The sequence below is a fragment of the Periplaneta americana genome, chromosome 5 (assembly GCF_040183065.1).
Source record: "Periplaneta americana isolate PAMFEO1 chromosome 5, P.americana_PAMFEO1_priV1, whole genome shotgun sequence".
Lineage (NCBI taxonomy): Eukaryota > Metazoa > Arthropoda > Insecta > Blattodea > Blattidae > Periplaneta > Periplaneta americana.
Window position 1 is genome coordinate 51,627,024 of NC_091121.1, and position 16,002 is coordinate 51,643,025.

The window sequence follows — 16,002 nt, forward strand, 5'->3', positions numbered from 1 at the left end:
TCCTACATGCATTCTTACGAGGCTGCAGCTTATTGCATCGGACGTCCGATACAATTTGCTGCAGCCTCATACGAATGCATGTAATTACCGTCACATTGGATGGTTCGAGACAAAACCGCCCTGTCCGAGACAAAATGTCCGATGCAGTATGCTGCCAGCCTCATTAATACGAAATTATTTTTGCCCCTTGCCCTTTTCGCCATATAATTTAATGTTAAAATATTTCTATTTAAGAAATTTCATTTTTACGAAAAAAAAAATCACCATAACGAAAGACAAATATCGCTCTTTTTCCGAAAAAAAGAAAAAATATTTTAAATATAGGTTAGCAAGTAGGGCCATATTTTATATTATAACAATATTAAAAATGCATAGTGGCCACGTGGTCACTAAATACAGTATCTAGCTAATGTTGTATGTCTACTATGATGCAGATGTCTTTGAATGTTGTGTTCATTTTTTTCATGCAGTTGTTTTCTTGTTTTCCCACTTAGTTTCCTTCTATCAATCCCACAACATGGCTTCCAGAACATGGCACGTTTTGTACTTTTCCTATGCCTTTCTTTAAACTTTTTCTTTTAAAATGCAATGTAAGTTTAGCTTTTTATTTTATTTAAGGGGTTAGGTACAGCTTACAGTAGTAAAATTTTTGGAAAGATTCAAAATTTTTTCCCTTCATTACTGTATCTTGTACAATAATAAAAATTGGTATGTGTAAAACACTGTCCTTCTGCTATATGAAAAAAAATATATTTTTAAGATTTAAAAAATTATTTATATTTTTATTTTTCTAATTTCAAAATGATGGCAGTTTACCGTGCAGTGATGAAGCGTTTCCGTCATCTCATAAACTTGTTAACTTTTTCATGTTCTCTCTCTTTTATTTTATTGCTGAAACTCATGTTTACAATATCATGCTCTTTCAACTACATTCCTTAATAAATATTTTTTTATTTGATGTTAGAAGAAAATCCTGATATTTGACCATTTTTAAAAATGAATTTATTTTTTATCAGACAATCTATCAAAGGTAGAGAAGTGATCTTGTATCATATTGTAGATATGACATGCATAAATATGCACAAAAAATTTCATCACAGAGTGTTGGATTGTTTTTGAGTTATGTGGGAAACGCTTCATCACTGGACAGTGAACTGAATTTTGAAGAAAAAAAATGTAAATAATTTTCTTAAATTGTAAAAATATTTTCTTCATATAGGCTAGCAGAAGGACAGTGTTTTACACATACTAATTTTCATTACTGTACAAGATACAGTAATGGAGGAAAAAATGTTGAATATTTCCAAAATTTTACTGCTGTAAGCTGTACCTAACCCTTTAAGGATAATTTCCAGACCAACACGCAAATCATGCGAAATTTACAACATAGTTCGAGATAAATGAACAAGCAATCTTTTTTCTTTAGAAAAATAACATATTTCGATATAACGAAATTTCACTACAACGTGGTAACTTCAGAGATTCCTAGAATTTTCTTATACTGATATTTTACACTACTTGTCTATAGGCATACCGAGCGATAATTTCAGTACTGTGTTACACACCATATGTTAAATTTTAAGGAGTGCCATAGGCTGAATTCCTCTGCTGTACTGTCATGTCGTACATACACTAAATATGGATTCAGGCTAGAATAAACCCTCGTGTAATTCCCCCTCAAAACTGAAGTCGTCCCAAAATATTACTGCCGTGCAGGTCGCCGGATTGTGTGTTTGTTGCTGTATTTACTTTGAAAATCTGCTCTTCCTCGTGAAGGGGAAGGGAAGACGTCTGGCAAAAGCCGATTACGTCTGTAATCCTAGAACAACGGGTATGAGCCCTGGAACTGCGTCGTTCATGGCGGCCTAGTAGTTGGAGGTATGCAAGTTCGAACCCAATGCAGGGCGATGAGATTTTAATGGTGGGTAGCTTATATCGAAAGAAAAACTTACAAAACAAGTATTTTTATATATCGTCCACTGTGTCTGTTTGCTTTTACAATATCCTGAGTTCAAACACTGTCGAGAACGGTGGATTGTTAGGCGGAAGAAAACAAAATGTCGGCTTCATCGTATGAGGAAGTAGAGTCGTTGACTCATGGTCTTCACGATCACCTGATTTGACTCCATTTTTTTTAATCAGGCCATAAAGTTTCAAGTGAACAGTACACTCATATTTCTACAAGATCTGAAAGGTCGCATAATATAAGCTATGGAAGGAATTCCATCTACAATGTCTCAATATCTTGCGTGTGTTGAAATGTCGAATGAGCATTGCGCGAGTCATGAGGGGAGCCCCTATTGAAATCCACCAAAGTAAAAACAACTTTATAAATTCTCCTTTTTATTGAAGTTGCACCACAGTATTTACTCACATATAAAATTATCTTTGACATGAATTAGATCATTCTCGGACACGCTATATTTCTGTTACAATTTTAGTTCATTTCTTGTAATTGTAGGTCATAAAAATTCGTTTCGTCACAATTCTGACGAACAGTGACTCTCTCACCTAACTACGGCAATGCTTTAGTCAAGGTGTGATAACCATTGCAGTGAGGCATGCATGATACGCCGCTGTTCTTTGTTTATAGCTGACATTGCCCGTGACCTCCACCTTGGAATGATTCAGCTGCTATAAATCACAGCAATAAAATTTATGAGACGTGAAACCACTTAGATATGCTGATTTCTTATTGGCCCGACGTCTATTCTGTATATTTCCGCATAACGTTTGGACATGGGTTTAAAAATACATCACAGTAAAATGCATCACTGCCAACTCTGAATACAGCTAGAAGTGAGCCTGTTTAACACATCGTGGTCTCCTACTGCAATTGAGATATCGACAACATGGGGCCATCAATCTACACTTCCTAAAAGTCAGTCTAAGAAATAAAAGGTACAGTGTTGGCTTCAACTGCCTTCATACGAAACATCCCAGTAGGCGAAATTAGGCCTACTGGATAAGACCAAGAAGGTTGCGGTAAAGGCTGGACGTTTAAATGGTGCTGTAAATTAATTTATTCTAGCAGTAAGATTAGAAATATATGTATGAATCATCCATATGACACAAGCTGCAGTTGCGAAAAAAGACACGATACAGTCTACGTTTACAGCATCCGTGATATATACCAAGAAAGTGTCCGGCTTGAGTCTGCTTTTTGATTAGATTAGATTAGATTAGATTAAAGTCATGAGTATTAGGGTAAACATTGGTAATTTCGTGATAATTTCACGAAAACTAATTTAAAATGCAAATGTGTAAATATATCCTTATTCCGATTTTTTCATCTAAAAGACGATAACTTGCTGTACAAATCTGGAGACATAAAAGATTGGATACGTTCTTGAATATGTGCCAAAACCACTTTTACAACTTAAGCTGAAAGGTTGGTTATTTCGTGATAACCTTGGTAATTTCGTGATATTGCATTGATAATTTCGTGAGAGGTAGAAGAATTGTGGAAAAATTCATTAAAGTCAAATGAAATTCTCATTTATTGTTACAAGACTTCAAACATACTAATTCCGTCTAATATTCATAGCAAGAAAACATAGAAATACATATCAACACATAACAAGAATGAAATCAAAGTAAAAATTGAAATTGAAAAGGGATCTTCTTTGCCCTGAAAGGGTGAACACTTTTATTACGGACTTTACTATAGCCTATATTACTAGGTTAACTCCGAAAGTAATGCATAACGTTTGTTTAAAAATTATATTTTTATCCTACAGCTTTGCTATTTTCACAGAATGTAGATGCGTCCTCAAGGAACAAAATGCCACTTTTCCACATAATTCCCGTCCCTTTCAACTGCCTTACGTAACCTAGGAACGAGGGCCTGTAGACCAGCACGGTAAAAGTCTGGACCAACACGTCTGAGCCACTCTTTAGCAGCGTGCACAATGGAGTCATCTTCTAACCTCGTTCCGCGAAGGGATCCTTCAGTTTACCAAAGAGATGGTAATCGCACGGTACCAGTTCAGGACTGTAAGGCGGGTGTTTCAGTGTTGTCTATCCGTATTTTCTGATCTGGTCTGTGGTCTTGTGACTGACATATGGCTGTGCGTTGTCGTGCAATAGCAGAACATCCTGCTTCTCCCGATGTCGTCGAACACGACTCAGTCTAACTTGAAGTTTCTTGAGAGTTGCAACATACTCGTCAGAATTAATTATGGTTCCGTGTGGCATGATGTCCATAAGCAAGAGTCCTTCTGAATCGAAAAATACAGTAGCCATAACATTTCCTGCCGAAGGTGTACTTTTGAATTTCTATTTCTTTGGTGAATTTGCATGATGCCACTCCATTGTCTGCCTCTGTCTCCGGTCCAAAATGGTGGAGCCATGTTCCATCTTCTGTCACAATTCTTGCAAGTAAGTCATCTAGCACTTATCATTGACACTTGGCATGATAAAAAAAATCAAACAGAAGCTATACTGAACCCATTGCGTCTCCGTTTTCTTTTTTGTTATCACATCTTGTCTTCAGATTTCTAAAATTCCTATTGTAATACATTTTATACTATTTTAAAAATTGTAACACTTAATGCTCAACAAAATTTCGCCTCAAACAGCTAAGATTTCTATCAGTAGTAAAGCTAAGCCTATATGGCGACTACAGATGTATCTAAAATTCCAAAAACATTTCCTAAAATTTCATTAAGATACAATAAATCTTTGTACCAAATATCATATGCTTACCTTTAGTAATAAGCCTGTAATGTAATTACAAACATCCACAAAATTTGTACGCCTGAGAAGTCGACGCAAACTTGCTCTCTCCAAACATAAAAGCTCACTGAAGCAACTACAATAGTCACACAAAGCTTAGCTGTATGTTTCTGGAAACTGGACAACATATGCAATCCCTTGGCGGAAATTTGGATCTCGTAACACCATTGGTTAGTTCACAAAAGAAAGAGCGAAGAAAAAGTATCACGAAATAACCACTGCCACGAAATTACCAATGTTTACCCTATACAAATACTATGGATATAGTCATAATAAAACAAACAGAGTGAATAAAATTAAGCCTATATTAGAAACATAAGTTATTAACGGAGGACTCAAAGTATTCACTAAGACTATAAAAGGGATGATTAATCATCCAGCATTTTAAAACATTCTTAAATGTGTTATAGTTAACAGTGTGTGCAGACTTATGTAATCTTTTAAACATAGATACTGCCATAGACATAAATTGTTTTTTAGTTGTTTCCAGTCTAACATTAGATTCAGTCAATTGAAAATTGTATCTTGTATTGTAATTATGATGATAAGATCTATGATAATAATTTGCTAAATTTTTCTTTACCTTCAGCAAAGAAATGAAGATGTAAAGTTTAATAACAGTCAGAATAGCCTCATTTATGAATAGTGGCTTACAATGCGCATCATAAGCAGAACCAGTTAAAATACGTAAGGCTTTTTTTTTTGCAGAAGGAGAACATTAGATACGGTACACTAGAACTATTTCCCCACACAGAAATACATAGGTTATTGTACTATTTGAGAAGGCAAAATAAGCACTTCTTACATATGTTTTAGGCACCAGTGATTTCAATTTGCTTAATAAATAAATAACCCTTGAGAGTTTAGTACAAACATAATCAATATGTGGGGCCCAGGATAATTTGGGATCCAGTACAATTCCTAAACTAATGGACAAACTTGATTTACATACTGTACTTTACATTCAGTAGCTACAAGTCATTTCAACTGGAAATGATGCACATGAAATACACCGCGATTCAAAGTTATGGAAACAATTTCGTGTTGTTATTATAATGCAACTATTAATAATACAATAATGTAGTGCATATCAATTTGTGAACAAACTCTCAAAGTTTTGGTTCTATTGATGCGGGAAGTCTGTTTCTTACTTGCGCAGCCAGAGGAGACAGTGTTGCAAAATGACGACTCCACAAGACAAGTTGTTTGCGTTCTGCAGCTAGTGAAGACAAACTCAATAGTGCAAGGGTTCTTTCATAATGTTTCCCTCTTCCAACAACATGTCGCTAAGTCTCATTTCCATAATTAAATCCAAGTTTCCCTCAGTGGATATGTCAAATTGATGGATTGAACATGCTACTGACACTGATATGACCTACTGTGCTTGGCCTCTCAGATCACCAGACCTGAATCCATGCGATTTTTGGGAAAGGGGGATTTAAGGTACGGTTTGTTTATGGCGATCATCGTCGGACGCACATCGCCGGCGATTATAAACGCTGGCGATGATCGCCGAGAAGTGGTTTCTTTATTGACGCACATCGCTGTAGATTCTCATTTGTTTATTCCTTCATCTACTACATATGGTTAAGTAAATTAATGTAGGCCACGGACATAACCTAAAAATTATAATGAATAAATCCAAGATAATGAAGTTGCTATTTATTCTAGAAGAGGGAGATGACGATATCAAAATCTCGGATGCGTATTATAAAAGGAACAAGCTACAGACTAATGAAATATTCAGGAATAGGTTTACAGAATTCTGTTTTAACACATTGATAATGAGACATCTTTATAAAAACGCTACAAAATTTAAGGAATATTTCAGACTCTCACCTGACCAGTTTGATTATGTTTTGAGTTTAATTGAAAATGACAATGTTAAATTACCTACAAATTTTGTCAAGATCTGTAACTCCAGTTGAAAGATTGACAGTAACTCAGGTTATGAACATTATTATTATTATTATTATTATTATTATTATTATTATTATTATTATTATTATTATTATTATTATTATTATTAAAGGTATCCCCGTAACATGCCATGAAGGCACTTGGGGGGCATGGAGGTAGAGCCCCATGCTTTCTATGACCTCGGCACTATTATTATTATTATTATTATTATTATTATTATTATTATTATTATACTGTATTACATTACATGGTGTATTCCAAACAATAATTAAAAAAAAAAATTGGCTAAACTAGCACTGAGGTAGTTCCCTTCGTAATCCGCTTATACACTTTACATGTACGAACATGTGATAGGTTAGGTTTGGTTCGTTTGGGCTTTTATTATGCCTTGTATATACGATCAACTACATCTCTACAAAAAAAAAAAAACCCGCTATATTTCAGAATACCGCGGAAGTACTTAGGTACGAAGACTGTGCAAATTAAGAGTAATTAAAAACATGTTTTTATTGTTGGTACAAGATAGATAGTTAAATAAATAACTACATAAAAAGAGATAGTTAAAGACATGTAAAATAAATTTAAAAATGTAGGCCTATATGTGCATATAATGTAACAAGATCTACCTAAGTAGGCCTACTCGTATATATAAAAATTGTATGTTGATAAGCGAGTGATGGCTATATGACCCGAGGTCAATGCTGCCATTCAACTTTGTATAATAACGCACTGCAGCCAAAAGATTATTATTGAGGTTATGGCAGCCGAAACCTAGTGCAAGGGAGCTGGTAGAAAACTTACAGAAGAGAGAATTTCCCCCTTACCCAACACTGAACGAAATTCTCTGGGGCTCGGGCGTGATAAAAATGTAATATGTAATGTAAGGGTTTATTGTTTAATTTGTTTATTAATTCACATGCTCATATTAAAAAGAGCATTATGTTGTGACACATATTCAATAATAATTTCGTCTTCAGACCGCGAAAAATTACAAAACATCTTGATTTGTTTTGCAGCCAAAACGTACAGACGTGGTTAACGTGTACGATATTACAACATGACCTTGTCTAAATATCGATTATCGAGTTTCAAATTTTAATGTTTGTAAGATGCCGGGTAAAAATTAACAGTTTTGCTAACAATTGTTGTACACAATATTATTGTATCCTTAATAGTTAATAATAAGCATATGAAAGTGTTTCTGTAATTTTGAATCACTCTTTATAATCACTTTCATTAACTTATAATGCAAAATATAAACCATATAAAGCGAAACCACTCCTACAATATTGATCTATTTTTTTATTTTACTTGGTTATTTAACGACGCTGTATCAATTACGAGGTTATTTAGCGTCGATGGGATTGGTGATAGCGAGATGATATTTGGTGAGATGAGGCCGAGGATTCGCCATAGATTACCTGACATTTGCCTTATGGTTGGGAAAAACCTCGGAAAAAACCCAACCATGTAATCAGCCCAAGCGGGAATCGAACCCGCGCCCGAACTCAACTCCGGATCGGCAGAATATTAGTCTATTTTCCGCCATAAATTACATTTGGACTCGCCGGGATTTTAACTGGGATCTCTTGCATAGACACCCAACGTTCTAGGCGGAATGCGCCAAACCTTGTAGATTATACGTCACCGATTAAACACTAAAGAAGTGTAGTCGGCGGGATGGAGGGGCAATGCGGGCTGAGGCAGGTGCAGGGGCCAGTCACGCAATGCTGATATGGTAATCTTGACCTCCCGCAGAGCCTGACCATGAGTCTGACGTCAAAAGGCCCTCTTTTCCTGAGGGTGAGTGTGCCGGAGGGGATGGACGCGGCCCTCGAGGGGCTCACACGCGAGGTCCTCAAGCAGCAACCCAGAGACATCTACTGGTTCGCGGCCGAACACTTCGAGAAGCTGGTACAACTGAGAGACATAGGGGGTAAGTACAACACTGTTTAGTATCCTAGCCGTTATGGATGGTTAATACCTGTTGATGCCATATACAACTCGGTATAATATCGAGCAACCACACACAGTTACTCGTAATAGATTGTGTTAACGCCATATAGCAGGACTAATGTACATAGAGTTAACAGCGTTTTCCTTAAATTACAGTTTTAGTATTAAGCGAGATTTCGTAACCCAGCAACCAAAGTAGGTAACACGAATAAGTACTAAGGCCGTGTCTCAAAGCTCAAGTCCATACTACACACTAGACTAGACGGCATTTCGGAAGGCGGTTAGCTTCTATATGCGCCGTAGCATTTCTGGTATATGACGTCACAAGCTTGTACAGTGGAACCAATCAGAATCAGTCTATAACAAGCACTTCCCGAGTTCGTTTGTTCATATGCGAGTGTTTCAACACATTGAATAAGTAAAACTAACATTTACTGTGTGTATGTAATGTAGGCCTAAATATGAAGAAGAGACTGTAAAATGACAAGTATTACACAAGCAGGCGCGGAAAATAGTGTTTAAGGTGTATAATTATTTTAAAAACGTTAACGAGCAGAACGCTGCCGGCCATCTTGATGCTGGCAGCAACGTTGCCAACATGCAAGAAACGACTGCATAAGCATGTGGTGTGGGATTGAGAACCGTGCAAGGAATATTGTTAGTGAAAGAAAGAGGGTTTGTTTGATGTCATGCTTACAGTAATCAACGGATAAGGTCATTATTGTCTCTTGATAATTTAAAGTCTCTCCTACACTATTTGTATTGCACGTGCTCGTGAAGTACGATGTGGCAATGTTGTACGCTGCCTTGCTCTCTCTATCTGTCTCTCTCGACGCAAACGCTAGCAGACAACCGCCTTCCGAATTACCGCCGACTCTAGTGACTAGCAACTAGGTGACTTGTAAACTATACACTAGCCTTCTTCATAGATAATTGTTCGTATTCGGGATGTTCCGGGTTCAGATCCCGTGGCCGGTCAATCTCACTGGGGTTTTTCATGGTTTCCCTCAGTCACAAAGGCAAACGTCGGATTGGAAATTTACATACCATGATTCATCAACACCTCAGTCACCAATATCATAAACATTAATCAAAATCTGAAATCAGTTGTAAACATGAACACAAGCCATCTACAGTACAACACACAACAGAAAACAGGAACTCAACAATAGTAACCACGACCTATTGGTAAACCCACAGATCCTAACACGCGATATGACAACAGATGTTAAAGCGTGTATAAATAAACTTAACAAAAAGAAAAAGCACAAATTGTGAACTTCTAGGTGAGGAAATAATATGAAGTGTCTGTAATGATCAGGCTTCAGCCTAGGGACACAGTGTAACCAGTATCAGGTTTAGAGTACACGGAGTATAAATGACGTCATGACCCGTGTGGAAGGGTGACTGCAACAGCACAGGTGAGTCCGTAATGTGCATTACCGTTGTGTGTATTGCTGCTTGGCTGCGGTACGTGTAACAGGCTTCGGCGTAGGGACACCTAATTGAAGGTTACAACTCACGTTAATACTTTAATGGTAGACATTTATTGTCTATACTAGGAATGTACTGTATATACTGAATCTGTACAGGGTGAAATATATTTTGTGCCTTACTATGACGGACTGTTTACATGTTGAGACACGAAGTAACGGCGCGCTCCATCTCCCATTCCACTCGACCAACACAACACTAGTGCCCGTGCGTTCTGAACTTCATGCGTTTCTGTGCCCAGAGCCTGGTAATGATGTAGTCTATCGAAAATAAAAGCTATCCTTCATGTAAACACTAACCGAAGAACTCACAAACCCCTGAACCCCAAGCTCGTAAATCCTACATCAGCATCGGAGACCTGTACTATCCCCAAGATTTCATTCCAGCCTATTGTTAGCTAGTGCAGATGATAGATGAAATGGGGGGGAGGTGGAGAGGGTATAGAAGCGCGATTACCTCGACAGAAACCTTCTACAGCGTCTGCTCTGTCCTCCACGACCCGGGCCACCTAGAAGAAAGACCACAGCGCCACAGATGCGGCCCTTCCACCTCGAATTCACAGGTTGTTGCGTATCGATTACCGAGACGGATGATGCGAGGGGTTTGGAGACTTCCATAAAACTGAAACAATCCACTCCCTGCTTCCCGTACTAATGTAATCGAATTAAGTGACGTTTGAGTAAGTGCCACAGTTTGTGCTAGTCGTCAAATGGAGAGTTTGATTTGATTCACCACCACGAAAATCATATTTTAAAGCAAATCAGGGGGTTTTAACAAACTTTGTTCGTGACTAATGTATATAACTCAATTGCACAGCTTTTGGAAACAGTGCGAATCCAAACGAACATTTATGGTTACAGTACGACTCCAATTCTGTGAACGGTTGCAAGCGTTCCGTGGCTTAGTAAACAATGATGATGATATTAAAAATGTAACATCCGTGACAACTGGAATGTCTGAAGAGTAAACTTTTTTCTGGAGAGTAAGAAATGAAATAAAAGTTACTTTATCTTACATTCGCTGTTTGAAAGATCAGATTGTTAATCATTTCATACCAAAAGCATAATTACTTGAAGTTTCCAAGAAACATTGATGTAAATATTTCTTAATTCTTCGAAAAGTTTTTTTGCATAATAATGTTATAAAATAATACCTAATGTGAATTTAAAAAAAATTGTAGGATATTTTCTTTAAAATAATCTAAGAAATATAATTATTCTAGAAAAGCTGGAAGAAAAACTCTGTAGTGTTCGGGAAAATTGGCACAAGTCAAAAATGTTAATTTTACAGGAGAAGGAAAAAAAAACTGTCTTCGCATTGGTTTCTGTCGATTTCATTTTTTTCTATACGAATTATTGTAATGGGAGAAATACTTAGGCCTATGTCTCTTTTCCCAAGAGAGCAGATGTTCCGTAAGTTGTCAATAAATTAATAAAAATGTTTGTGGAAACTGATTTATACCACTTTTTTCAAGCATTGCTGAACTTAACAACACAAAATCTCTATCAAGTAGACACCTTTCTAATACTAAAAAGTTAAAGCGATGAATTATTCAGTGAATCTAGAACATTTTCTTCTGAATACTGTACAGAGGCTCGACAAGGGCTGTTAATAATGGAAGAACAAAATGCCGTTTATATTTGAATTTTATATTAATCGATTCCTACGTGAATAAATTTAATTGTTTGCTAAATTAAATGAACAGAACTGTATTTTTACGAAGTGCTCCGACTGTTGGACACACCATGCAGTCAGTATTACTTCACTCCTTGTACTGTAGGCCTACACTGTTGTCAGAGAGGCTCCAGACGAGCACGGTTCAGTGCCGAAGGACTGCTGTCACAATGTGCGCAGCGTGTTTCACGCCTAACCCCTGATTAAACCAGGATCAGCTGTCAGCGACACATGCGATGGCTCACTCTGCAGCGGCTGATAAGACAGCACGCAGTGCAGTGGTCACTTTTATACAGAGTGAGTAAAACTGCACTCACGAATTTCCTTCTGCTGCTCAACGCTAGGACGGGGGCTTATCTCTTTCCGGACTCGATTTCTACTCTACACGCTGACGTGAAAGATAAGAGCAGAGAATTTTTTTTTTATTCTCTTGTCTTTCACAAATTTCAAAATTTCGCTCAAATTTTCCCTTCAAATAATGCAATATATTTTTTATATACAGGCAGTCTTACTAATAAACCGTGCATAGTTTTTATACGAGACTTATGCAGAGTTGAGACAGATAACTTTATTAATAAACCATGCATAAGCGATGGATATTTAAACAGTCTGTAACTGTACAATGGGAATTGCTTTGCAGTATTATATACACGAAACCCCTTGTTTAACCGTTGTATATAGAGAAAAAATGGCCGCCTCTCTAACAGCTGTTCGTATCGACTGTCATTTTAAGTGATGATGGTTGCCTTGTAACCACAGAAGAACAAACCAAAGAGCACAGAATAATTAGAATAATATTGTTGTAGCTTGTACTCTTTGACCAAAATATAATGTGGTAATCGCTTAGAGCCAATTGTACTATCGAAACTTAACACGCCACACTAGAGCGCTCTACCGGATGGAATAGAGAACCTCAGATATTCTATTACCTTTCGTATCGAAGTAATGACGAAACTATGACGTAGCTATGTAACAGCGTTTTACTGTTATACACGACGTATGCAGTGATATTATTAGTAAGGAATTTACACACGACGTATAAACGAGCTACTCATTGTATAAATATGAGACGGTTGAACGTCTGTTTATAGAGTTTTTATTAGTAAGACCGAGGGTGTTTAGAAAATGGTTACAGACTTATGTAGTGGACAGTATTCACCAACGTAAGTAAACAATCTGATTCATGTCCAGAAACCAATACTTACCGAGTTGGCTTGGCTTTTACGAGGGCTGAACCCGGGTTGAGTCCTAAACTTAGGCATAATTTACCCCTTGTGCGCCCTTATATGCGATGATTGTCCAAGTCGGACAGGTGGCCTGGGTGGCATTCATGAACCCGACGCTGACAGGTGGACCATTTTCCTCAGTCCCTGATAGTCAGACCCTGTTTCACGGACGAGTAACCTAATAAGCCCTAGGAGCCCGGAGTCCTTCCTATATCAGCATAAGAAACTCGTACTACCCTCAGACTTCACCCCAGCCTATTTTTACTATTGTGATGACAGATGAAATGAGGGGGAGGTGGAGTGTGTTGGTGGATTGATAGAGGGGTCCACACCTATGGAGTAACGGTTAGCGCGTCTGGCCGCGAGACCAGGTGGTCCGAGTTCGAATCCCGGTCGGGGCAAGTTACCTGGTTGAGATTTTTTCCGGGGTTTTCTCTGAACCCAATACGAGCAAATGCTAGGTAACTTTCGGTGCTGGACTCCAGACTCATTTAACCGGCATTATCACCTTCACCTTCATTTCATTCAGACGCTAAAATAACCTGAGATGTTCATACAGCGTCGTAAAATAACCCAAAAAATAAAAAAAATGATAGAGGGAAACGGGAGTACCCCGAGAAAGACGCCTGCAGTACCTGCTTTGTCCACCACAAATTCCACCACCACTGGCCAAGGATCGAACCCGGGTCGCTGGATGGAAGATCAGCGCGCTAGCGCTTCAGCCACAGAAGCGGCTCTTCCTAAGTTAACAATGACTTTTTGTTATTGTCACAGCAAGTGCCCTATACGATGTCCAATCTTTTCTCAACGCAGAAGCACGTGTTCTTTCTATAGTTCCTGGTTTATCAAGAATTTGCTGACATACATTTATATTGCTTTGGTACGAGTGTAATGTCTCCAATTTCACAGTCAAATAGCATCTTCCGACTCTATCGTAAAATGTAAACACATTACTTCGAGTAGTTTTCTTCTTAACATTAGACCCATTATAGCTTTACCTCAGTACCCTGTCAGATTAAAAAATCGTCTGAAACTTGCAGGTGATATTTTTGGGTCTCTGTTCATTGCATTTTTTTTATTTATTTTGGTAAAATTTACATTTAATGTATATTGTTAAAGTCTCCACAGGTGGCGTAGAAGCGTATAAGATATCAGATGGAAATGGTTAGAAAACATGACTGCGAAACGCTTATAATCATGCACCTGTTCCAGCTGGATACACCCAGTTGGCAAAACCATGACTGATATAATTCCCTCAGTTTTGGAAGGAGTGTTCCATTATTCTACCACATGAACAGCGTAACTTTTATTAATTTTCGTGTTTTCTGAAGTAGTAAGATCGTTTCTATTAAGTTTTTAAATGTCATAGGCCTACTTGTGAAGGCTAGAGTCTTGGTTGTAATGAACACTCGCTGTAGAATAATAATAATAATAATAATAATAATAATAATAATAATAATAATAATAATAATAGTATTTCTGATTTTTATTCTATTCTCGTCACAGTCATGGCATGCGTCTAGATTGAGCGCCCGAGCAGAAGCCCAACTTAGACGACCGTTCCGACGACAAATTAAAGGGGTGCACACAAAGGGATGAAGCTAAAGCAATTACAGAGTACTTGGTTACTCTCAAAGTCAAATTAATGAAACATATCAGCGTTCGCTTCTCTTCATAGGGGGAAAAAACCTACCGTCACTCCCATGAAACTCTCCCGCTATGAAACACATGCTTTCAATTTCGTAATCGTATATTGTATTGTTAATATTGATTGCGATAACACAACATAAAAAGACTGACTCTAAGACTCAACTGTATTTAATAATTCACAAGGCAATCCTGTCAATGTTAGTTATGTCTACATTACTGTTGTCACGATTTCTTTTTATCTCTCTCTCTCTCTCTCTCTCTCTCTCTCTCTCACACACACACACGCACGCACACATGTACAGATGGATCTTATCCACCAACCAGCAAAGAAGTAACAGTAATTATATACTATCGTCCAAAGGATTGTACAGTCCGCGCCACCGTTTTTGGCGTGTGAAATAAGTAAAGGGAACGTTAAGTGAGAGTGTTTTACATTTTCCACAGTCATTCTGACAACTGTGGTAAATAGCTGATGTGATGTGTATAGGAAGTGGTGCCATTCTCAGCTGCACTAGCAACATGCTCACAAACTGGGCACTATATATCTAGGACACACGCCGAAAACGCTGACGCCAACTGTACGAGTATACGTATATTGGCCTCTTGTAACGATATAAACTGCCAAAAGATATTCGTCATACAGCATAAATAACTGAAGAAAAAAGTCAAAACAATGCTTTTCTGTAACGTTCAAGGTTTTTCCAGAAAATAAATGTGTTTTGTGAGTCTAGTTTTTTTGGAAAAGGGAATAGAGTCATTATTTACTTTGCCCAATACCTATGCTAAAGCAGTCGTTTGTTACTCTGTTGTCTCTCTGTTGTGTAACTTACTGATGTGTGTTGGGCTCAAGATCATTGGCAATGGTATTCACGTTCAGTCGAAATGTAAACAAATATAAGACTACTATCGATCTTAAAACATTGTATTTTACAAACTAAAAATTAAATCTTAAGGAATAATTAAATTTCACTAGACTTTTTTCACTAGACCATTATGTACTATCTAGACCTATATGATTTTTACAATTTATATCGTTTACAGGCTATATTATATCTGTCTTACTAATAAACCGTGTATAGTTTTTATACGAGACTTATGCAGAGTTGAGACAGAAAACGTTACTAATAAACCGTAAATAAGCTATGGACGTATAAACAGGCTGTAACTATACAATGGGAATTGCTTTGCAGTAGTTATATACACGAAACCCCTTGTTTAAGCGTTGTATATAGGGAAAAAATGGCAGTCCCTCTAACAGCTGTTCGTATCGACTGTCATTTTATGATGATGTTTACTTTGTAACCACAGAAGAACAAACCAAAGATTATAGAATTATTAGAATAAT

The 16,002-nt window shown here is 37.3% G+C and overlaps 1 protein-coding gene across 1 annotated transcript in view; it reads left to right on the forward strand.

The window, feature by feature from the left end:
- The first annotated feature begins 8,424 nt into the window (after positions 1 to 8,424).
- Positions 8,425 to 16,002, forward strand: part of LOC138700411 (microtubule-associated protein futsch-like) — a 275,099-nt gene continuing 267,521 nt past the window's right edge. Inside the window, exon 1 of the mRNA XM_069827029.1 lies at positions 8,425 to 8,593. Coding sequence (XP_069683130.1) covers positions 8,425 to 8,593 — 169 coding nt within the window. The remainder of the gene's footprint in view (positions 8,594 to 16,002) is intronic.